At 45.0% G+C, this 25,824-nt stretch overlaps 1 protein-coding gene across 5 annotated transcripts in view; it reads right to left on the bottom strand.

Annotated features, from left to right (window-relative positions):
- Nucleotides 1–25,824, bottom strand: part of HMGXB3 (HMG-box containing 3) — a 330,748-nt gene that overhangs the window by 143,452 nt on the left and 161,472 nt on the right. For all 5 annotated transcript variants that reach the window (XM_069199526.1, XM_069199525.1, XM_069199522.1 and 2 more), the window contains exon 11: nucleotides 10,128–10,277. In XM_069199526.1, the coding sequence (XP_069055627.1) occupies nucleotides 10,128–10,277 (150 nt within the window). The remainder of the gene's footprint in view (nucleotides 1–10,127; nucleotides 10,278–25,824) is intronic.

The following is a 25,824-nucleotide window of genomic DNA, read 5'->3' as shown; positions in this document are numbered from 1 at the left end:
GAAGGCACAGATGGCAGACAAATATCCCTTGAGGGTGCCCAGAGAAGAGCCCTGTTGGGCAAGAGATAGAATAAAGAGGAGAACCTCAGAGAGGTGCAGAGAGGGGATCAACAGATTTGTTGATACACCATGCCACAAATTTCTTCCAACAACAGGCGTATACTGTTTTGGTAGAGGGACGCCTGGCTGCCAAGATGACATTACAGGCTTCAGGTGGAAGCTCAAAAGCCGTCAACTGTCGCCGCTCAATCTCCACGCAAGTAGGCGGAGACTGGACAAGTTCGGGTGAATACCCGTCCCCTGCTGCTGTGACAGAAGATCCTCCCGAAGGGGCAGTCTGATCAGAGGATCGATGGCCATGCTCAAGAGCTCAGGATACCAGACTCTTCATTCCCAGTCCAGAGTTACCAAGATTACTTGGGCCTGGTCTTGCCTGACCTTCTTCAGAACTCTGGGGAGAAGTGGTATTGACGGAAGCGTCGCCAAGCGAGTGGCACCTTGGAAACTAACGCGCAAAATAGCTGACATTGCACATTCTCTGTGGAGGCAAACAGATTTAACCAAGGCTCTCCCCACTGCTGAAAGAGACCTTGCGCCACCTCCGGGTGGAGATGCCATTCGTGATCGACTATGCATCGACGCCTGAGTTTGTCTTCTCTGGCCTTCAGAGAGCCTGCCAGATGTTGAACCACCAGGAAAATGACCTGGCGTTCCAGCCATGTCCAAACGCGAAGAGCCTCTTGACAAAGGGTCCACGACCCCACTCCGCCCTGCTTGTTGCAATACCACATGGTGGTGGTGCTGTCGGTGAACACCTGCACCACTTCCCCTTTAAGAGAGGGAAGGAATGCTTTCAATGCAAGTCGGATCACCCGGAGCTTCAAAAGGTTGATGTGGAGCTCGGACTCCGCCAGAGACCAGAGGCCTCTGATCTCCACCTCTCCCATGTGGCCGCCCCATCCCAGGAGTGATGCATCTGTCACTACTGTGAGATCTGGTTGGGGAAGGGAGAGGGATCTGCTATTGAACCAATCTGGATTCGACAACCACCACTGCAGGTCTTTCATAGTTCCCTCCGAGAACTGAACCATGTCGGAGAGATTCCCCTGATGCTGTGCCCACCGGAACCTCGGGTCCCACTGCAGAGCCCGCATATGCCATCTGGCATGTTGGACCAGCAGGATGCAGAAGGCTATGAGGCCCAGCAGCGCCAGAGTCATTCTCACCGAAATCCAGGATAGAGGCTGAAACACTGGTATCATAGACTCGCTTTTCGGGAGAATAAGCCCGAAACTGTTATTTGACCAGAACAGCTCTGATGAAAGGGAGCGTCTGAGGGGGAGTCAGGTGCGAATTCGGCACACTGATAGTGAACCCCAGCTAATGCAGGAGGTTCGCTCTAGTCTGGAGTTGGGAGATGACTTTCTGGGGTGTGTCTGCCTCAACAGCCAATCATCGAGGTAAGGGAAGACTGGGACCCCTAACCTGCACAGATGAGCTGCAACCACTACCATCATATTCGTGAACACCCGAGGAGCACTGGTACGGCTAGAGGGGAGCAAGGTGAACTGAAAGTGCTTGTGACCAACCACGAATCTTAGGTAATGTCTGTGGGCCGGCAGGACAGGAATATTGAAATAGGCATCCTGCAAGTCCAACGCAACCATCCAGTCTCCAGGGTAGAAAGGACCTGAGCCAGGGTTAACATCTTGAACTTCTCCTTCTTGAGGAAGAGATTGACGGACCGGAGGTCTAGGATAGGGCGGAGACCCCTGTCCTTTTTGGACACCAGAAAGTAGCGGGATTAGCAACCACAACCTGCGTCTGGCCCAGGGACCCTCTCTCTATAGCTCCCTTGGCCAGGAGAGCCTTGACTTCCTCACGGAGAAGTGCCAAATGATCCTCTGACAGGTGATCGAATGATGGTGGCATGGCTGGAGGAGAAGTCTCGAAGGGGAGGGAGTAGCCCCTTTGGGCGATCTGTAGATCCCACCTGTCTGTGGTAATGGATTTCCATTCGGGCAGATGATGGCAAATTCTGCCGCCAACTGGTCCCGGATGTCTCAACAGACTAGGAAGGTTTTGAGGCAGAGGAGATGGTGGTGGTGGACTGGGCTGCCCGCTGACTCCCTGATCCACGAGCTTGGTGGATCCTGCATCCGCGTCCATGCAGGGGCTGTGCAACATGCGTGGGTCAGTGACCCGGTGGAAATGGACGCGGTTGGGTGCCCCTTCCGTAGCCACAAAAGGACCGAGAGGCGGACTAAGGGGGGTGAGGAGCGGCTGCGACACCAAGGTTTCCGAGCCGTAGCCCGGGTATCCTTAAATCGCTCGAGCCTGCCTGCGCGGAGTCTGCCTTGTCTCTGAAGGCACGAGTGCCATCAAAGGGCATGTTCATCAAAAATTGCTGGACATCCCCAAAAAAGCCAGAAGTCCTCAACCAGGCGTGGCGTCTCAGTACCACTGTCGATCAAGCGATCTGCCTAGTGAGTCGGTCGTATCCAGTCCACAACGGATCATGAACTTGGCTGCATCTCTCCTATCTGTCATGGCTTGGGAGAGAACGTTCCGGGCCTCTTCCGGAACTTGGGGCAGCACTTGTGTGACCGTATCCCTGAAAGTATGGGAATAGCTGCCCAAAAGGCATGCAGTGTTCACGGACTACAGCGTAGACTGGCAGAAGGAACATCTTCTTCCCTAAGTTGTCAAGTCTTTTCGATTCCCTGTCCGGGGGAGCGGTAGGGAATGCGACAGAGGATAAAGAAGCCTGGATGACAAGGCTCTCAGGCATAGGGTGTTGGGTAAGGGAATTTTGGTCTTTCGGCACAGGCCGATGGGGGTGGGCAATCGTCCTATTCGCAGAAGCCCCTGTGCTGGGCTTGAACCAGGTCCCCAGTAGGACGTCCGTAAGTGCTTCATTGAAGGGAAGAAGGGGTTCCGAGTTGGTGGCCCCAGGCTGAAGCACATTGATCAGGAGGTTAGGCCTGACCTCCACAGAAGGAAGCCCGAGGTTCAAAACCTCAGCTGCCCTTCTCACCGGCATAGAATAAGATGCTCCCTCCTCTGTAGCCACGGTACGGGGAGAGAACATGCCAGTGTCAGGGGAGGTGTCCAACCCACTGTCATCACCCAAATCCTGTACCCAGTCCAGTTCAGGCTCAAGCTGGTCTGCTAAAGGGTCCAGCGACCCTTCTACAATATTCCCATATCCATACCCATAGTAATAGGGTTCAGGATCAACCCTGGGTACAGGAGAGCCCATGGAAAATGGAATCAGCATAGAGTGACATTGTTCTGGCTCCGGGTCGTCGGGAATGCGTATAGGATCGATGTCGATTGTGGGCCCAAACGGCGGTGGGACAGTCGAAGTCTGACCAGACGTCGGGGAAGGCCGTGTCGGGATGGATCCAGAAGCGGATTCTGAGGTGCCCTCCGAAGTCGGGACTGAAGTCGCCGACTTAGAACCCGAGGGGGCCCTCACTGACTCCCCGGGGCCCGAAGGTGCTGAGGATGGGTCGGGTAACCCAAATACGTGGCAAATGGCCTCATGCAAATTCAGGAGTTGGGAAGGGGTAGCCCTGGCTCCCGAACATACGCGGAGGCGACCCAGACTGAAGCCTAGAGTATCAATGCTCTTCCCGCATCACGCCGTGCAAGCGATGGGGCGAAGTAGAAGAACGTTTTGACTTTTTCTTCTTACCCGAATGTCCAGGTGTCTTGGACGAAGAAGATTGATGGTAACTTCGCAACCGGTCTCCTGACCTTCCTCTGGAATAGGACCGGGAACGACGCGGAGTCCAGTGTCGGGCCGCCATGAGCTTCAGGGACCGCTCCCTCAAAGTCTTCAGGTTCATGGCCCGACACTTTGAGCACAACTTCGGGTTGTAGTCGCGCTCCAAACCCCAGAGGCACACGAGGTGCAGATCCGTCACCGTAATCATGCGGTGAGGGGAGTCGCAGGGCTTAAATCCGGTCTTACGGGACATCCCTCGATGCATCAAAACTTGTCAAAAACAAATTAGACAAAATTTCTCACTTAGTCAAAAAATTACTGGGGTAGTTTGTCTCCGGATCTGCGCGTAGGTTGGTGCGGAAATAAAAGAACTGACGTCTGCGTGCCGGGGTGGTGCCTATATAGGACAGCGACCATGACGCCAGCAGAGTTGACCGACGCCACCTAACGCAGGGTTACTGCTTGAAGAAAAATTCTCCAGATCCAGTTTGAGGCCTGGGGAAAATCAAAGGTAAAGAGTCTGCAACTAGAAGTCTCTATCAGATATGCCAATATGTTTACCAGCTTCAAAATTATTTGGAAACAAACACATTTTTCTTTTTTAATACACTTTTCCTCATTCAACTCTGTCCCTCCTTGATGTGTTTGCACTAAAACTCATTTTATCTAGAGTAAGCTGAGAATGATAAGGGCGTGCCGAATTTTGTGCAGATCTGTGATGCGGCACTAAAGTTAATAGCATATAAAATATTGTGCAACTCCCACCGCCTTTAAATTTGCCCCCCTTTGATAGACCTGCATAAAACTTCACATGCCAAGAGAAGAACAAATATACTAAAAGTTTGCCCAGTTTCAAGCTGATTCATGAAACAGTATTACAGTTATTAGTAAATTAACATTCTTGCTCCCTCCCCCCCCCCTATTGTGAGCAAGCCACCTTTTATTAATTGGCACAGATGTGAATACCTTAAGTGAGATGAACGTGCTAAATGTCTGCCATTTTTTTGTGCGATTCATCAAACAGTACTAAAGTTCTAAGCAACTGAAAGATAGACAGAGAGAGAGAGAGAGAGAGAGAGAGAGAGAGAGAGAGAGAGAGAGACACACACACACACACACACACACAGACTGACTGGTGGGGATAGCAGCAGTTAAGTTATAATTAAATCCAAGTTTCCACAGGAAAGGCATTTTGTTTTGTTAATAAACTTGGTGCCATCTGACAAACCTGTACAAAACTTTCCAAAAAAAGTTAATCCAATTTGGACCCTTCATGGAAAGTTTTGTGCTGATCTGTTAAGAAGGAGCAACATCAAGATGGATTTGAATATGGCTGGGTCCAAACTGCAGTGATGTGCTGAGCAAAAAAAAAGACGGATTAAAGCCAGATCTGTGAATGGGGGTGAATGCTTGATTTGTCTGTCATTCTGTCCATCATCTATTATTTTTGCTTTTGTCACCCTAAGTGGGAAGGGTATGCCCAGATGTGGGTCCTGTGCTCACTGTCCCACTGGATTCAAGCTAGTCTGGCTGATGAGGGGTGATACCCAAAAACCGGTCCCAGGATGCTTGTTTCTAGTCCAGGATGGGCCTGGCAGTTTGGGGTGGATTGTTCCCATGGGAAGCATGGTCATTACTAATGTGCATATGGCTAGGTCCAATCTGGGGTGGCGTGGTGAGTAAAAAACGATGGCTTAAACCCAGATTTGTGGCTGGGGGCGAATGAATGATTTGTTAAGCGGTCCATCATCTGTTCTTTTTGATCAGCGAAAAAGGAGCAAAGAAAGGAACGGTGTATTTTCCCAAAAATGCGGTTTTCCATTTTAATTCCAATTCGAACGATTGCTCACCAACACAGAAATAAATACATTTACCCCAAACTTGGTACAAACTTAGAACCCTACTAAAGTACTGTGCTTTTATATAATTCCATCCAGTAGCTTTCAAGAAATAACCATTTTAATAAGGTGCTTGGAGTGCGCATGCATGGATTAACCCTCAGTAAAAGAGAGCGATCTAGACCTTTAACTTATGGACGATGCATGGTACAAATACTGCAAATCCTCTGCAACTGCAAAATGTAAACAATTAACACTTCTTTAATGTCCTCCCATCAGCCATTCTGGCACAATAAATCCCCTATACTAAAAGGATCTGATCGGATAGCCGCAACAGGAGGAGCAAATGTTGCGGCTACCATTACAGGAGTGAGAGGGACAGGGTGATAACATCCTGGCATCCACCCTAATATGAGGGGATTCCAAAGGTCCCCTGTGTTTGAAAATATTTTTAAAAGTTACACTTTGCCATAGGATCCTTGGTACTCTCCTTGGTACTAAGTGCATAGTACTGCGGACCTAGCAAGGCCCACGTTTGTCCCACGTACTAAAGCAGGCCCTCAGGATGGAGTACAGTTGGGTCCATGGACGTTTTCATGGAACTGAATTGTCATGTTACTGATGCTTACTTCAGAGGGACTGTGGAGCCAAACTGGGTTCTGTAATTCCCAAAATTATTTAGTCCTGCTTCTGTGTGCAGTGGTGTTTAGCGAATACAGAGTGTGAGGGAATAGCCAAGCCCCACGCACTGCTCCTTGGCATTTGGGACTGGGCATCTACGGAGAGGGGGGTGTAGTGCTCAACCACATTCCAGGCACTCAACCCAACCCCACCCCACTGTCCATGGGCGTTAATCGTAAACAGAGGGGAGGTTAAAAAACAAAAAGGTTATTCACTCTGGACACATCTGTTTGTGGCATGTAGTGCTGTAGATTCACATACTCTGCATGCTCCTGCCATCTAGTGTTGGCTCAGACATGTGCCACATTTTTTTTTCCAGAGAAGTCTTTCGAATCATCAAGTGAAGGCGAGTCCGCCTCGAGTCTTTTGCTCCACCATAGAGTTCGGACATGCATTCAATGAGCCTCATTGATGCCTTGTGATGTTCGTTGTCGGACATTCTCTTCAGTTCCATTCCCGTTGGGGAAAACAGTCATTGATTTTGGTTTGTTGACGCAATCTTTGTCGGTCTTGGTCGCTCAGTTCTACTTGCTGCCGCTCGGGACCTGTGCCCCTCCCAAGCCTTCAACTCAGTAGTGTTCTTCAAAAAAGTAGACTCCATAAAGGAAAGGACTCCTTTTCACTGATCTCAACTGTGTTGAGGGATGCATCTCTGGACAGACCTCTATCAAGCCTGCAACCTCTGTCTTTCTCTAAACCATGACAAGGCCTCCTGCTCCACTTGCCTCACCTTCAGCTCAAAAAACACCACGACATGGACAAGACTGGTGCCTTATTCAACGCACCGTGGACGAGCTGCAGTAACACGACAACCGTAACCAACTTCTATAGGAACCACAACATCAAGGGAGAACCAGAGCCCTCGTGTGAGACAGGACCTACACTTCAGCCCCGAACTGAGCTCTCACTCTAAGCCTGAGGAGCCGCAGGAGGTGCAACCTCACAGCAAGATGTGGACTGTGAGTACAACATGCCTCCCTCCATCACCTCTCTGACACCAGTCACAGGCTAAGCACTGCCCCCGAGGGACCAGGCATTGAGCATTGAAGCCTAGCTTCAGGCTTCCAGTCCGCAAATGCCTGAAGCCTATGGTCAGCACTGACAAGATTTTGGATTGGATCAGACACCGAGCCAGGCACCAAAGATGAAACAGATGTGCAAGACATGGTCTCTGGCGCCAAGCACACCTTTGATGCTGGTAACTCTATTGACGCAGGCACCAATAGCGCCCTCGAATCCTGCACATTAAAAATAATTTTAAAACCCCCCAGAAATTGACTGAAAAAAAAAACAAAGATTAAAGTGACATTCTAGTTGGGTTGGTAACTTCAGGTTATATATGTGTTTAAAAAAGCCTTCAATATTACCTGAAAAAAATACAGTTAGAGTGCAGTTTTGTTTACAAAACAAAACCTACAAGCTACTGAAACTCACCAATTATAGTTCAGTGAACTAGCTATTACTTACACCCCTGACATGGAAGTTATTTTTGATGATTTCATTTGCGGGAGAAAGCTCAAGGGGTTGTAAAGGAATCTGAACCATTTCAAATGGTATGGTTGGCTTTATTAGGCAATGATGTAAAGGTGCTAGATCTGGGGATGTGGCCATTTTTGAATGGCCGAAAGGATTTTTCTCTGTGTCACTTTAGGAGAGGGACGAGATTGTATATCTGGTAAAGGCCAGAGTGTAATGACTCCAAATTGTTTGCAGATGGTGAGTAAGACCAATCGGAAGGAGAGGCCGATGGAGAAAAGGACATTTTCTGTCTTGTTAACATCAAAACAGTCAACCTCTTTTTTCAATGATGATATGTATGTCAACATGAATCCCGGGATTTTCGTAGCCAAAGATGAATTCTTCCCATTGATGTTAGTCTTACCGCCACTGCTAAAGATCTTGTCGTATGGCTATCGCTAGGGACCATCGTTAATGTTTTGATATTGATGGAGATGATGGCTTCCTCAGCATCAACTTAGAATGTCGTTATGTCAACGAGTGTAGCCTGAGAGCTGTCCTTAAAATGTGAATAAGTTGGCATTTTGATTTTTAAGCATATGTCTCTGTCTGAAAACCTCTCTTGTCCTTGAAAGTTCTTTTGAGTTTTTTTTTATTTTTTTTTAACAATGGTCACATTCCTGGGGAGTGTGAGGCAGGCATATTATGCAAAGTATGTGAGCTTAGTAACTGCCCTCTTCCTCCCATATGAGGAACAATTTGTGAAGAGAGAGAGCATTCAAAAAATTCAGAGAGAATGTAGTTTAAATTGGGGCCTTCAATAGCATATGTTCCTAAATGGCAAGTGAAACTGTACGAGAGTAATTTCCTGACAGAAAAAAACGAAGATTTTGAGGTGTAAAATCGACACAGGTATTCAGAGTTACAGAAAATAGAAATAGCCGTTAGGCAATTGCCAGTACAATGCATTCTGGGAAAGGGTGCCTCTTCTTTGCCTGCAATGTAAGCCTATCTGCCTGTTTTTTTTACCCTCATGTACCCATTGCTAATAGGGATTCTTGAATTTTAGAAGCCCCAATGCAATAGGACAACTTTATGTACACATTCAGGAAAACATTATGTCTCGGAATGGCTTCCATTATACTTTAACATCATTACATTCATAGACAGAGACATTATTTAGTGCTGCTTTCATGGAAGAAAACTAAGCAAAAGCTGTTTCAGGGTCCATGCAATGCAGTGGGGGATATGTAAGCATTTATGATCATCAATGATTATCCTGCGATGCAGAATTATGTATATTGATCACACTGTACACCCATATGGCCATTTATAAAGGTGCAGCCACTAGTGAATCCTTTGAGTGAAGTACAGAACTACTGATGCATAATTAAAAAATAAACTGCACTGTAAGCAGTAGCAACAATACTGTAGAATTATTGTGCAATTGTGAATGGAATGACCGATTGAAGTGCCCATCGTAATAAACCATCCTCAAATTTCCGCACCAATGGAAGAGAAGGGGAGATGCATTGTCCCAAATGCTGTGGAGAAGCTGCAGGTCGCACATCAAGCACAGAATATAGGGGACTATGGTGAAGCAGATGTGAAAGAAGGCTGCAATGTGCAATAAAGACTTTTAACATGGAAATATTGCTAGTGAAAGGGTAAACAAAAACTGTACGTTTGAAGCTCACAAGTGATTGGGACCCTAGTATTTCCATGGGCTTTTTGTTTTAGGTGTTTTCACACAAGTCTGATACAGACACTCTGCCAAAAGAAAGTCAAAGTCTTTCACTTGCAAGATATAACAAGCATTTTCAATGCAACGAGTCACGCATTTGCTCGAGTTGGAGTGGTTAGCGTTGTAAAGAAAAAAAACACGCAGCGCGATCGCGCTGCGTGGAAAACAAACAGATAAAGTAGTCCGGACCCCAGGCTGAAAACATCGAGCCACGAATGTTTTTAGTAGTTTACCGGTGCTGTGTAGGTGGGCTAAACACCAGAAAAGGCATGACGTATGCATGCCTTTCACAAATGAAAGCAAGTGGATTTTAAAAGGCAAGCCCACGAACCAATGTAAGTGACTGACGTGACATGGGCGTGGTTTGAAGCCCAAAGAGAGATTACAGAATGGACGGAGCACTTTGCGCTCGCCCATAAAAAAGAGGCAAGATAAAGTGGAATGAGTGGGTTACAAGGTGGCAGAGTCAGGGATTTGCAGTCATCTCATCTAATACTTCCAAAAGTTAAGAGTTATAGGCTCAAAGTACTAGTGAACTTTCTTACTAGTGAAGTACAATAAGAGGACATCCAATTCACAGTAGAAATGGGCTTGAGAGAAACAAGAGTAAAACTCAAAATGTACAACATGTCTAAAAAATTAAAGATAAAAAAAAAAAAAAATCAGCACTCACAAGAGGTTTGACTGCTTTTTCAATCCGGTCTTTCGAGAGATTAAACCCACAGTTAGGACAGAATGGGGGCTTGTGCCGGTTTGTATACACATAGCTGCAAGCTGGGTTCTTGCACTTTCCACGGCCTCTTGATGTTGCTAAGCCCAAGTCCTAGAAAAAAAGAGACAAAAAAAGTTATGTCCTCACTACTTTGGAAAGTGGTGCATTTAGGACTGACGACAGATGTTAAGTAAAAAAAGATTACTGAGCAAACCCTAGTACATCTATGTCCTTCTGACGTGCAGTTCCCACTGCCAAATGTGAGAACTTGATGACAGATCATCTGTCTAGAACATTAACACCTTCCTGATGTCATAAAAAACAACCAAAAAGTAACCAAAGTAGTTCATAATCTGAACAATACTACTTAATGCCTTACCCATCTTCAACCATCCTCTGTCAACCTCTGTACAAACTAATAGCCTCAGTTTAAATTTCTGTAATATCTTCATTGTAGAGTTATTTTTCTATCAGAGACCATTTTACACTTAACTACTCTGCCCACTATTATCTTCTTTAGGCACCAGCCCACTATCGTTGTCCCCTTGTTCGCCATCCTAAACTCATGCAACTAATATCCACCAAAATCTTTCCCAGTATTTCAATCAACAACTCTCTCTAAAGCTTTTTCAAACATCCAACTACTCTTTCTTGTTTTCTTACGTCTGTTTTCTTACTCAATCTTCCTTCTCCACACACACCCACTAAAGTGCAAAAACTTATCACTGAATCTTACTAAACGGAAGTTGCTTCCAAACTGGTCTGCAAATAGAGCTTTTTGTTTCAACACAGTAATGCCTTTTTAACTTTCAACCAGTCTGAACAAGCACCTCACTCCTCAATGAACTCTTCATGAGATGACAATTCATGTGTTTCTACCTCTCACCTACTTTAACATTGTACCGGTTAATCCATATTTTTATACAGTTTTTTTAATGACCTTTTTCTATTACCATCACCAAAGTGATGTAAACATATCTTATACAAAGCAAAGTAGTATACATATTATGCTAGATAAATATGGAACATGAGAAACATTAATTAAGCAAAACAAAGGCTTAGGCTGAGGCAATAAAAGCAATCTCCAGAAGTCCCCTGTCACTCCCAGGAGGGTTCACCAAAGTAACGTAAAGTGGCCTACATGTCCTGTGTCTTCCAGTCCTCCATTGGAGTTACCTCCATTCCCTTATAACTAAATGGCTGCAAAATGCTCTTAGCTGTGGTAGAAGGAATGGTTTCTTACCTGTACTTCCAGTTCTCTCGTAGGGGTATTTCCATGATAGTCATAAGCACTGAATAGTTCTGCGCGCCTGCGGGGACCCCAGAGCACTGTTCTGTAATGTATTCTTAAGTGTAGATGTCAGCCTTTCTTGAAAAAAGGCCTGTTAAACCACTTAAGAATATCACTGTGCAGCCTAGGAGAACAGCTACACAGGCCAAATTGTTTATTCTTGAGGTTGGAAAGAAAGACAGCTGTAGTATAAATACACCTTTAAACACATATTTATTCTAGTAATGTAATAAAAAATATATTCTCAAACTTTATTTACACCTCCAAATGAGAATAAAACAATGCAGGGCAGTGTAGCCCATAGGCTGCCATTATACAGGATGTAAATAGAGCTGTGCCTTTAAGAAAGGAAAGTCTTCCTGTATCCCATCATGCACAGCAAAAGGCAGTTGCCTCAGTTCTTTTTGTAGGCTTGTAACATGACATGGCGAAACATGAACATTCTTTGTATTAACAACATCGTTATCATTATTGCAAATTCTCTTATGTCAACTCCACCGGGGAGGAGGGAGGGTTGCCTATGACTATCATGGAAATACCCCTACGAGAGAACTGGAGTTACAGGTATGAAAGCATTCCTTCTCTCGTAGGGGATTTCCATGTATAGTCATAAGCACTGAATAGATTAGCAAGCCCATCCCCATAACCGCGGTGGAGTAGACCGAGTAATACTGAAACCATAAATTATGCAAATAAATTCTTGAGAGAGGCCTGTCCGACCTGCGCATCTGCCCTAGCATCTGAATCAAGGCAGTAATGCTTAGTAAAGGTATGGACAGATTTCCAGGTCGCCGCTTTGCATATTTCTGTCAAAGGAATATTTCTCGTCAAGGCAGCAGTCGCTGCCTTCCCTCTAGTGGAATGGGCTTTTGGCCTGCCATCGAGAGATTTATTTGCTAACTGATAACAAAAAACGATACATGAGACAATCCACCTGGATAAGGATTGTTTGGAAGTGGCTAAACCTGTTCTAACTGGGCCATAGTTAATAAACAGCTGCTGTGATTTGCGCAAGCATTTTGTTCTGTCCAAGTAAAATTTTAAAACCCTCTTTACGTCGAGAGAATGAGGGGTTCTCTCGGCAGGGGTTGATGGATTCTGGAAGAAAGTTGGTAATGAAAGGGTTTGGTTCACATGGAAGTCTGAAACGACTTTAGGTAAAATTTTGGATGTGTCCTCATAACTACTTTCGAAGAATGAAAAACCGTATAAGGTTCTTGAGCACAAAGGGCCTGGATCTCACTGACCCTACGAGCTGATGTGATTGCGACCAGTAAAGCAGTTTTCCACGTAAGATGTTGGAGTGATGCTTTATGTATTGGTTCAAAAGGATGTAGCATCAGACACGAAAGGACAATATTTAGTTCCCATGGAGGAGATGGCCTTCTAATGGGAGGAAAGACGTTTTTCAAACCCTCCAGGAAGTTTTTTATGATTGGAATCCTAAAGAAAGAGGATTGGGAAGGTCTCTTTCTATATGACGTTAGAGCCGCCAGGTGTACTTTTATTGATGACAATTGCAATCCAGACTTCGCCAAACTTAATAAGAATGGCAGAATAGTCTCCTCTCCGCAGGATATTGGGTCGACATTATTGTCCAAGCACCACACGCAGAACCTTTTCCATTTGCAGGCATAAGCTGTTCTTGTGGAGGGGCGCTTTGCCTCCCTTTGAATCTCCATACAGTCCTGAGGTAGGTTCAGGTGACCATATTGTACTAACTCAGGAGCCATGCTGCCAAATTCAACGATGAGAGGTTGGAATGAGTTATCTGGCCTCGGAACTTCGTGAGAAGGTCTGGGCGACAAGGCAGCCTGATGTGTGGTTTGAGTGACCGGTGAAGGAGGTCTGGAAACCACCACTGGCGTGGCCATTCTGGGGCAATGAGAATCATATTGGAGTGAGCATTGGACAGCTTCAGGAGGACTGTCGGTATCAGGGGAAGCGGTGGAAAGGCGTAAAGAAATGCTCCTGACCAGTTTATCCACAGGGCATTCCCCAGCGTTCCTGGATGGTAGTATCTGGAGGCGAAGTTTGGGCATTTTTTGTTTTCTGGGGTTGCGAATAGGTCTATAGAGGGGGTACCCCACATGGCAAAAATGGAACGGACGTCGTCGTCGTGCAAAACCCACTCGTGGTTTTCGTCCATTGCTCGGCTGAAGGCATCCGCTTGGACATTCTGTATGCCCGGAAGGTGAGTTGCCACTAGCGAGAGGTTCCTGGCTAGAAGCCAGTGCCATATTGTTTGAGCCTCCGTCGACAGAGTCTTGGATCTGGTGCCTCCTTGTTTGTTTAAATAATACATGGTGGCCATGTTGTCCGTCTGGAGAAGCAGAGTTTTCGTCTTCTGTGATGGGAGGAAGGCCTTGAGCGCAAGATGGACTGCGCGAAGCTCCAAAAGGTTGATGTGATACAGTCGCTCTCTCTGTGACCACGTGCCTTGGACTCGAAGGTGATCCATATGCGCTCCCCATCCGAGCAGCGATGCGTCTGTGACAATGGTTTGAGTTGGGGGCTGTTGTTGGAATGGAATCCCCTCCAGGTGGTGTTCGGCGAACACCACCACTTGAGGGATTGTATGGCGTGGGGAGAAAAAAGGACGCTGTTCTCCCAATCGTACACTAGTTGACACCATTGATCCTCCAGACATTCCTGTAAGGGTCTCATATGGAGGCGAGCATTGGGAATGAGGTAGATGCAAGACGCCATCGAGCCCAGGAAAGAGGATATCGCTCTTGCAGTGGTCTGAGGTGTTTTCTCGAGCTGCTTGCACTTTTGGAGGATTGATAATCGTCGTTCCTCCGAAGGAAACCCCTTTCCTTGCTTGGTATCTATGATGGCACCTAAGTAATGCAGCCTCTGAACAGGTGTTGTTGTGGATTTGGAGAGATTGCCTTGGAGGCCCAGAAGCTGGTGAGTCCAGTTGAAATGCTGTTGAGCCTCTATACGTGGAAGCTTTTATGAGCCAATCGTCTAGATAGGGGTAGACGAATATTCGATGTTTCCTCAAATGGGCTGCCACCACCGCCATGCATTTGGAAAAAGTTATCGGTGCTGATTTGAAGCCGAAAGGCAGTACCATAAATTGGAAATTACTTTTTCTGACGACGAACCTTAGAAACTTTGGATGCTTCTTGATCACCGGAATGTGAAAGTAAGTGTCGCGGAGATCTATTGCGCAGAGCCAGTCGCCCTGACGAAGTTGGGGGTAGATTTAGTGCAAGGATAGCATTCTGAATTTTTGTCTGCGAATCCATTTGTTTGCTACCCTTAGGTCTAGAATGGAACGAAACTCTTGTTTGTCTTTCTTTGGTACCAAAAAATACCTCGAGTAGATTCCCTTTCCGTGCTGATTGATCGGGACAGGTTCTATTGCTCTCTTTTGTAATAGGGTTGTTACTTCTAATTGGAGAGCGTCGAGGTGGTGACTCACTGGTTTGGGTGGAATAGACAGCGGAGGGCTGATGAACCTGAGAGAGTAGCCATTCCGCACAATATTCAACACCCAGGCGTCTGATGTAATGCGTTGCCACTCGTCCAGATGATTTGAGATACTTCCCCCTACCGGAGTGGGTAACGGAGGAGGGGGAAGTGAGGATTCAGGGCTTAGACGCTGGTGCCTGATGAGCTGTCTGGTTTTGCGGTGTAGAGCGACCCCTTGTTGGTTTTCGTTGGGTCGAGAAGCTTCTTTGATGCTGTTGCTGTGGTCTTGAAGACATCCACTGTGGCGTTTGATATCTCTGAGTAAAGAGCCTACGGTGGTAGGGACTAAATATTTTCCGTTGCTCTCTCGGTCTCTCGATGCCCACCGAGTGTCTAGTTCAGTTTTCATTCTCGACATCTCGTCATCAGCATGAGAGCCAAACAACGTGGAACCAGAAAAGGGCAAATTTTTAATTCTCTGTTGCACCTCTGGTTTAAGTGACGTCAGGCGTAGCTAAGCGTGTCTTCTTAAGGACACTCCATGAGCATAATTATGGGCGGATAGCACCGAAGAGTCGGCAGCGGCGCTGATCACTTGATTGGAGACCCTGGCACCTTCACTCACGAGCTCCAAAAAATCTTCTTTTTTCTCTTTAGGGAGATGTTCCGCAAATTGCAGCACAGAGTCCCAAAGGGCACAATCATACCTGCTTAACAGTGCAGTAGCACTGGCTGCTTTCATCATGATGGCTGAGGTAGAGCATACTTTGCGGCCTGCGGCATCAATCTTTCTACTCTCCTTGTCCGGTGGTGAGGAGGAAGACGGAGATGTAGAATGCAACTTTTTAGCAGCCACTATAACCACTGAGTCAGGCACCAGATCCGACCTCAGGAATAAAGGGTCCTGCTCTAGAGGGCGATATTTCTTTATAAGCCTGGAAGGAGCAGTTTTAGCTCTGGACGGTGTTAAAAATATGTCCATTGCCGGTTCAAGTAGCCCTGGGACCAGCGGTAGTAATGGTCTTGAAGATGAACGCTGGTGTAATGTCTAAAAAATAACAGAGGTTGTTGGAGCAGGTACTGCCAGCGGGATGTTTAATTTGGTAGCACCACGAACTAGGACCTCTTGGAAGGTGTTCATGTCGTCTATGGGAGAAACTCTCGGAGACAGTGAGTCAGATAGAGTCGAAGAGTAATCCCTTGTAGATGAGGAGGATTGTCTGTGGTGGGAACGAGGAGATCTTTGAACCGATTCACGTGGACGATGGTGTCGAGAGGAAGAACAGCGTCTTGACGAGTGTCGGGAATATCTTGTGGATTCCGCTGGAGTCACTGGAGCGGACTCTGAAGGAGGAGCCGGCGGAGGAGCTGTAGGTGCCAGAGGCGTCTGTGGTAGGGGTGACGGCTGAGGAGACGGCTGAGGTGAAGCTGGTAGAAGAATGAGAGAAGCCGAGGATTCTGAGGAGGTATAAACCCTCCTTGGCCTCTTTGAGTGCCTCCTCGACGTCGACACACTTCTCGACGGCGAAGTACGATGACGACGAGTACCTCTCGGCGTCGAGAGCCTCTCGACGGTGATCTCCCTCGAAGTCGATGGGATGACGGCGAACGTCTTCGACGACGAGTACTGTCCACCGACGTCGATCGTCCCCGTCGCGTCAACGGCGACCTGGACCAAGACCTTCTTGACGGCGATTGTCTACGCCGTCTCGACGGCGATACGGCTGTCGACGGCGAGCGATGTCTTTTCCTCAACGGTGAGCCGGTCCTCGATGGTGAGCATGTCGGCGCCGTTCCCGGTCTCGACGTCGATGCTCTCAAAGGCGTCGGAGACCTATGACGTTTGTGAGCAGGTTTGGCAGCTGCTCCAGAGGACACAATGAGAGCCCTGGTAGAAGACCGACCTTCTCCTCGCTCTGTGGCAGATTGCCCTCTTCTTCTCCTGTCCTCTTTAGCCTGAAGCCGGATTTTCTCCCTGTCGCGAAGAGTTCTTCTGGAGAAAGTTTTGCAAATGTCACAGGCATCAGGTTTGTGACTTGATGGTAGGCAAATAATGCAGACCTGGTGTGGGTCTGTTTTGGCCTTTTTCCTGACACAGCTAGGGCACTTGTCAAAAAGAGAAGGCATTCTAAAGACAGAATTTCTGTAACAATTTGACAGGAAAGGCTAGAAAATGTTCACTCTAGATGAAAAACGTCGAGTGAAATTGAAATCCAAAGGATTTTAATTTAATTTCTTGTCAAAAAAGGCTTTGTAAGGTAGAGCTCAATGCTTCAGGGTCCTGTCAGAAGGAGCCGGAAAAAAGAACTGAGGCAACTGCCTTTTGCTGTGCATGATGGGATACAGGAAGACTTTCCTTTCTTAAAGGCACAGCTCTATTTACATCCTGTATAATGGCAGCCTATGGGCTACACTGCCCTGCATTGTTTTATTCTTATTTGGAGGTGTAAATAAAGTTTGAGAATATATTTTTTATTACATTACTAGAATAAATATGTGTTTAAAGGTGTATTTATACTACAGCTGTCTTTCTTTCCAACCTCAAGAATAAACAATTTGGCCTGTGTAGCTGTTCTCCTAGGCAGCACAGTGATATTCTTAAGTGGTTTAATAGGCCTTTTTTCAAGAAAGGCTGACATCTACACTTAAGAATACATTACAGAACAGTGCTCCGGGGTCCCCGCAGGCACGCTGAACTATTCAGTGCTTATGACTATACATGGAAATCCCCCACGAGAGAAATATTCTAATATGTACAATCTAAAGTGAGGTAGGTGGCCAATTACCAAGTACAAAGTCTCATAAAACCTGAATTACTGACTATTCAGGGCACTGGCTATTTTTTCAAATCCCATCGTGAGGCACATTCTATATGACTAAACATTCTCCTTTGGAGCATCTCTCGTTTTCTAATACAAGACAATCAATATTCTTGCTGTGCTCAGTACATACAGAAATAAAACATAACTATTTCTTGGGAGGTCTTCTGTGCCCTGTCATTCTAGACTCATTATCAAGTTGTTGCTAACCAGCCTTCATAAGGATGAGGATCTGCCCACAGAAAGGTCTATCTACATACAGAACCAACTTGTGTGGATCAGGGAGTCTTCTTCTTTACACTGCCAACATTTCCAGTCTGATCTGGGTAAATATCCTCCCCAGCTAAACCAGGTGGCATTGCTGTATCGGGGCTGTGGATAGATTATGGCTGGAGTCATTTTCGTTTAAGAATACAATATTTCAACCATACACAGAAATTACACTAAACACTCAGTAGGCGAGCTGGGAAGCAACAGATATTCAAAAGTGTGCCAGACAAATGCCCAAATTGAGGCACTATATAATTACTGTACTGCATAATGTGTGTTAAAATCCTTGACTAGGTCAATGTAGGGTGAATGATCAGTGTAAGTGTGCAGCTTTTTAACATCATTCCTAATTGCTTCAATTAAAATACTGGCATTCTACCTTCACTGTATCAGTTCTCAAAGCATGTAGATCCAAGAATTCGTATCCCTTGACCGTTATGAATTTGTGCAGAAACTAGCAGACTGTCTCACTGACACCATGAATATTTGTAAGCGAGGTTGCCTTAATCACACCTGTGACACAGCTAGAGGCATGTTAGTTTATGTGGCTGCCTCATGCTTTCCCATGCCTGCAAAAGACATCTCTCTGGGTGGCTAAAGCACTGAGCACTTAACCTGTTCCCAACCATAACGCTCTATGACTTATTCACTATTTCTGTTCTTCAATCCTTCAAGTTGCTCACAATCCTCTTATTCATTATTGCATTAAAAAAAAACCTGACAAAGAGCATTTGAACTTTTCATTCACCGGAGCCAGTATTTGGAAACAAACCTTTAGAAACCTGTGTTCTTATAATATATTATCAACATGTTTAAAGAGAAGACAATGACTTCACAACGTACATTTAGAGGAAACCACTTTAGGTTAAATCGGACAAGAATACATTAGTGACACTTAAAACATAAGCAACCATGTTGACCTCTGATTTCAAAACTGCTTTAACAAAGGCAGAGAATTCCAGGGACAAATCCTGGCCACCTGATATACCTCCATTAAAAAAATTATTGTCCAGAGATTTTCATTTTAAATTTGTGCTTTTGGATCAGTAGAGAAGAAATTTAGCTTGGGTAGACATTGCTGATCTGGGCCGGATTTTTCTGGAAGACATTTTTTTAAGTGGTGGATGTGTGGCAGTGATGATTTAATATTTCAGGAACAATGAGACCTGTAGACTTGATTTTGGTGTCAAAACATAGATTTGGGGGTCACATAGTCTTTTAGAGACAGAAAATAACTCCTCAAAGCAACCCTTCCGTCATTTTCCAAGATGGCAGATATAGTAGAGAAAGAAGAGACATATATAAAAATGAAACAAATAATGTTGTTTTTTAATCCTTTTATGTATATATCAAACAATGCTTATGATCTGAATATGAAAACAAATAATGTTCATCACTACTGTTTTAGACATTTTCATAATTCACTTTAATAATTTGTTTTGGCAATCTATCATGGTACATTTGTAGAATGTTGAACTTTTGAGAAGAGCATATCAGTAGTGACATCTTTTTGTAGCATAGGTTTTGCAGGTACATGTACGTGTAAGTTCTGTGGGTAGAGGCTTTGGAATTTCAGAGGTTTTGTCACCCCATCAATATCTTCCCAACCAAATCCACACAGATCTTTCTTACATATGCATGATCCAAAACATTTACACATCTTTTGATCACGTAAAACGCTCTTTTAATGTGTCCATGCACAGAATATGAGGTCGTTGGAAGGTCACTCAGCTGGACTGATCTCTTGAACTCGCTGTACAGAAGATCGTCAAATGTGTGGCAGACTGAACTTGTTTTTCACACACACACAAGGTATTTTTCTGCATCTTAAAGTCACATTATTCATCTTTCTCAGCAAATCCTTTTAAAAACTTCACAGATTCAGCAGTTAAAGCTCCATGTTTTGTTACAATTTTGCTCATACTGTCATCACCGGTAAGATTATGGGGGTCATTCTAACATTGGCGGGTGGCGGAGGCCGCCCGCCAATGTTCCCCCGTCAAAATACTGCTCCGCGGTCACAAGACCGCTGAGGGTATTTTGAGATTTGCCCTGGGCTGGCGGGCGGCCGCCAAAAGGCCGCCCCGCCAGCCCAGGGCAAATCTACCTTCCCACGAGGACGCCGGCTCCGAATGGAGCCGGCGTAGTGGGAAGGTGCGACGGGTGCAGTTGCACCTGTCGTGTATTTCAGTGTCTGCTTTGCAGACACTGAAATACACAGTGGGGCCCTCTTACGGGGGCCCCGCGGCACCCCCTACCGCCATCCTGTTCCTGGCGGGAGACCCGCCAGGAACAGGATGGCAGTAGGGGGTGTCAGAATCCCCATGGCTGCGGAGCGCGCTCCGCAACCATGGAGGATTCACCCGAGCAGCGGAAAGTCGGCGGGAGACCGCCAACTTTCCGTTTCTGACCGCGGCTGAACCGCCGCGGTCAGAATGCTCGAGGGAGCACCGCCAGCCTGTTGGCGGTGCTCCCGTGGTCGGTGACCCTGGCGGTCACCGGCCGCCAGGGTCAGAATGACCCCCAATGTGCCTTGATAAAAACATTGGGCATCTCTGGGTCATGTTTCTTGTACAGAATATGAAGATGATTAATGACTTTTCTCGTCTGTTACATAACGTATCCATAACTCTGACAATCCTTGACTTATGAACATTGCAACAAATCTAAGAAGCACAATAGTAACATCTGTGTCATTTGTAAGTACAGTGACTCGATTGGAACCATTTCAAAGAGCCCAGTTCACATGTGACACAACATGAAGGTCAGCTTCAAGTCCTTGAACAATATGGGCTGCATCTTTTGAATACATCTCTGCAGGCATAAACTCCTCATTGACAATCATTCCACTTGGAAATTCAGTGTTCACTGAAGCATCAGCAATGTTTTGTAAGTTAATATCTCCAAGTTCATCTTGTTCGATGTTGATAAGAATTTATCGAGTTGCACTGGTACAGGTGTTGAATTTTTGCAGCAGACAAGGTCAATTGTTCCACTTGTAGACATTTGTCTGATTCCCTCACATTCTTTGATAGTTCAAGATAACTGTCAAAGACAATGTGCAGTTCTTGCAAGATACACACTGACTTTGATATCCTTAAAACAGTCTGAACGACCTCTCTGAAGTTTTGCATGGGTGGAACCTTGGCCATTTGCAATTGTGACAGCAATAGCAGTTTTCAATGAGGACACCTTTTCGAATTGAAATTCTTCAGGTGAAAGGTTTTTTTTCCAGCTCTTGTACGAGTTTGTGCTTCACTGGTATGGTTCAGCATCTCCATTAAATAAAGCATTTGTTGGACAAAGATCATGAGTCAGAATGCCCTTGATAAATTAGTAGACATGTCTTTATATCGTTATCCACATACTGTTTGATCCCGAAGTTGTGTTGTCGCCAAGGCTCAGTCTTTTCAAAGGGTTTTCTTGCTGCTGCATGAAACGAAGGCGGCTGTCAACATGTTTTTTAAAACGTACCCCTCTCTTTCCCACAAATTCATGGTGAGAAACAGTTTCAAGATGGCCCATTAATTTTGAATTTGTCATCTCTCTGAAAACATTGTAAATAGAAAGGACTTCATGGTGAACTAGCTGCCATTGAGCAACATATTCACTTTTACATGTCTGACTAATAATTCCCTTGGAGCTTTTCTGTGATCTCTGGATTGTCTGTTCCAGTTTCATATCTGGAGCCAAAGCATTGAACCTTTCCTCTCTGTCTTTCACCACAAAATTTCTGGATGAATTTTCTGTACAGGTATAGCTTCTTCCACCGCTAGCTTCTTTACAAATACCACAACTGATCTCTCAGGTAGTTTATCTAACTGAATCCACAAAACACAGGAATCAGTGACTCCACAGTTTTCCCGTGCAGCTCCCAATCATCTTCCCACTCAGCATGTACCTAGTTTTTCCCTTTTCAACGTTTTCTGATTTTGAACTGTGTTTTGAACACTGCCTGGCTTCGCATTATGTCTTTTCGACTAAGTGCACTGTATGCCTTGTTCACTTGTGAGATAAGTTATGCAAAACCTAATTTGTCATTCTAGTTCCAGAAAGCATTGCAACACAATGTTTCTATAGACTCAGATATGCTGAGCATACCTTGTAATGAACTAATATAATGAGTTCCGCTCAATACTGACTGGACAGTTTTGCTTCCAAAGATTTCTGCCTAATAAGTGCATCGTCTATGCCACATCCACTGAGGTAACTTCCTGCACACCGCAACACAACTTTTGGCAAGTGGACAACGCCAATCATTGGATAAAGATCATCAAATTCTACTGGATTGCTCGTAAAAATGCTAGCTACAATACAGAAAATATCTTCATTGCAAAACAATCAGCAGGATAAGCTGGTCTTCACACATTTTGGAATTGTTTTTAGAGCTGTGTATACTGTTGCGTAGTTTGTGACTGAAGATGGTATTCCTGGTAAAAACCCAACCTTCTTCAGTGGGACAGTATTTTGGGAGATCAGAGCATGAATTCCAGACCACAAAAGAACTGGCTTTTCTTCATTCTTCAGTCCGCACTGAATAAGCAATATGATAAATTCAGTTAAATCAGCTATGCGGACCGCAGCATCAGGTAGAACAAGGTCCATGTCCTCAGGTAATTTGAAACTTTCTGGTAGACTTGGACAAATTGATGGCTTGTAGTGATTTTGTACACGTTTGCAAGGAGGTTGGATTATAAGTTTGCAGCTTTGTTTGTTTATGCCTACAGCTGATATAGTTTCTTTTTTAGCAGCTACCGCATTGAAACAGTCTTGAAAAAGCACAATGGCAGTATCATGTGTGCTGGATGTTCCACACAAACAAGAGCTGTTTTCAAACTTTTCAAGAGCAGCAATTGTAAATCCTTTCCAGGTAAAGCGGCTTGGAAGTGGTGTGCTGTCAGATTGTTGCAGCATGAGCGGCTACCAAGTTTCTGCTCTGTACTATGTCATTATAACTTATTGATACACCAATCCAATTAATTGAAGTGATAGTTTCTGCTGCTTTTACAGCACCTTGTGGTTTTATTATAGCAGCAAGAACCGCAGGAGTCAAATCAGCTTAAAACACCATAAGTGGCTCACTCTTTTTGTTAGACAGACAAAAACAAATTCTGTCATTGTTCATTCTCACGTGAAAAATCTTAATTTCATTATTATGGCTCAATACAGTTTCATCAATGTTGACCATTATTTATCTGATCTCACTGTGTGTGAACCCAGTGCCAGCCCTCAAGAGTGCCTTTAAAACTTAATTTGCTTTTTCAAAGTGAACTTACCTGAATTCTAGTGGTTATGTGCTGCTGGGTGCTCAATGTACATTCGTATTCTCGAACGTATGCATGCATGCAGTTTGAGTGGGCATACTAATACGGTGCAAATACATTCACCTCACTGTTTAGATCAGCTACTTGGTTGAAAACTTCATCTTGGAAAAAACTAGCTGCAGATAATAACGTTTGCCCTTTGAGATTCACATACTATGTACTTTGTTCTTTCATCAATCCCTTTGGCCCTTGTTCTAGCTAAACCACAGATAACACAATGAAGATCAGTTGGAAATGGACATGAGATGACTGATTGCCTTTTTTTTGGTTTTACATTGTTTAAATACATAACTTCAAGGCTACGTTTGGTTTAAGAAAAATTAGGTATACATGAAAGCTTATATTTAGGGATATAGGGTACCCTTTCTGGGGGTTTGAAAATGCAACAAAACATTGTTGTGTTTTATGAAAAACCTTAGTTCTCTCAATGTAATACATTAATGATCTCTCAACATCGAGCATGTGCAGAGCCCTTGCAGCTACTGAACCTGGTTTTAAGAAGAACAGTGGTAGCTCTATTGTTTGACTGACATGGAAAGCAGAGACTACTTTGGGAAGGAGCTTTGGATTAATACCAAGTACTAATGAAGTTGAGTAGTTTTAGGAAAAAAAGGTTTCTTCCAAAGTAAGCGCTTGGAGTTGACTTATTTGTCTGAGAGATTTGATACCTACGAAAAAGACTACCTTCCACGTAAGTAATGTAGTGGTTGAAAAGGTGCGCCATGAGTCTGGAAAGGACAATATTGAGGTTGCAGACTGGTAGGATAGAAGGTGGAATTACTTTCTGGAGTCCTTCCATAAATGCCTTGATTACTGCAACTTCAAAGAGTGACATAAACTGTCTCTTCTGCATTTAAGCAGCTAGTGCTGCTAAGTGTAATCTAACAGAGGTATATGCAAGGCATGTTTGTTGTAAATGGAAAAGATAACCCATGAGGTCTTGCACCATAGGTGAGAGTGGTTGGAGTTGCTTGGCTAAACAGTCATGTACACATCTTTTCCATTTATCTGCATAACAGGATGCAAAGTTGGTTTGTGTGCTTTTTTTAGAATGTCCATACATTCTTGTCAAAGATTAAGGTGTCGAAATTCTAGGACCTCAGGAGCCAAATCACCAGATTCAACTGTTTGGGATTTGTATGTAGTACCTTTCCCTGTTCCTGGTCCATATAGGTAGCTTCTCATGCAAAACTAACACTGAATGTAGCAGGGCTGCGAACCATGCCTGTCGACTCATGATGGATCTTATCAGGATTAGAGAGCGATTTTTGTGTCCGTTTTTGAACTACGTAAGGAATTAGTGAAAGAGGTGGAAAAACTTAAGCAAATTTCCCTGACCAGTTATCCATACTGCAATGCCTTGGGATTGTGTGTGAAGGAATCTGGAGGTGAAGTTTTGTCATTTTGCATTCTGCTGTGTTGCAAAGAGGTCTATCTCCAGGGTTCTCCACTGTTGGAAGTATGAGTGAAGGAGTGTTGCATCTATTTCCCCCTTGTGTACCTGCTGATGCATGCTGCTGAGCATATCTGCAAAGTCGCAGTCCACCCCTGGTAAGGATTCTTTTAGGAGGTGGATTTTGTGATGTATGGCCCAGTGCAGTGTCTGTTCTGCCATTTGTGAGAGCTGTGTGAAATGTGTGCCCCTGTTTTTGAATAAATACATCAAAGTCATACTGTCGGTACGAATGAGCACAACCTTGTTCTGAAGGTGTTGCTAAGACGCTTTCAGAGCTAGCTGAACGGCAATAAGGTCTAGATGATTGATGTAAAAGTGTTTTGGAGTTGGTGTCCAGAGGTCGGATACTGTGACATCCTGTATTTGTGAACCCCAATCCTGTGGTGATGCATCTGTCGTAAAGGTGATTTGTGGAATTGGAGCTCTGAAGGGCCGACCCTGCAACAAATTGTTGCTTTTCAACCACAGCAGAGGGCGATGGTTTCCAGGCCCAACCAACACTAACTCCTGTAGATGCCACTCCTCTTGAGACCATTGTGCTTGAAGGGTGCATTGGAGGGGCCACAAATGTAGATGTGCATGTGGCACTATGGAGATACACGACTCCATCATGCAGAGAAAGCTCATGCCCGTTTTGAATGTGACCTGACAATGTGGTTGGAAAAGAGGTAATATTAACTGCAACTTTTTCAGTCTTCATGGACTGGGATAGGCTTTGGCTGTTACCAAGTTTAACACTGCACCTAAGAATAGCTGCACTCCGAGGAGTTGCTGGTGAGATTTTGTCATATTGAGGGTGAAGCCTAATTTGTGTAGAAAGCTGATTACTGTTTGAGTATCTTGCAAGCATTGTTGGTTGCTGGCACTTTTGATTAGCCAATCGTCCAGATATGGGAACACATGTATGCCCGCCCTCCCTTCTGAGACGCACCACTACCACTGCAAGGTATTTTGTGAAAACTATTGGTGCAGTAGTTACTCCAAAAGGCAACAGCTTACACTGATAGTGCTGTCCATTTACTTGAAAATGGAGATAGCGATGATGAGCTGGGTGTATTGGAATGCGAAAGTAGGC

Source organism: Pleurodeles waltl, chromosome 7 (assembly GCF_031143425.1).
Source record: "Pleurodeles waltl isolate 20211129_DDA chromosome 7, aPleWal1.hap1.20221129, whole genome shotgun sequence".
NCBI lineage: Eukaryota > Metazoa > Chordata > Amphibia > Caudata > Salamandridae > Pleurodeles > Pleurodeles waltl.
The sequence above is the reverse complement of the archived record's forward strand: the minus strand, read 5'-3'. Positions and strand labels throughout refer to the sequence as shown.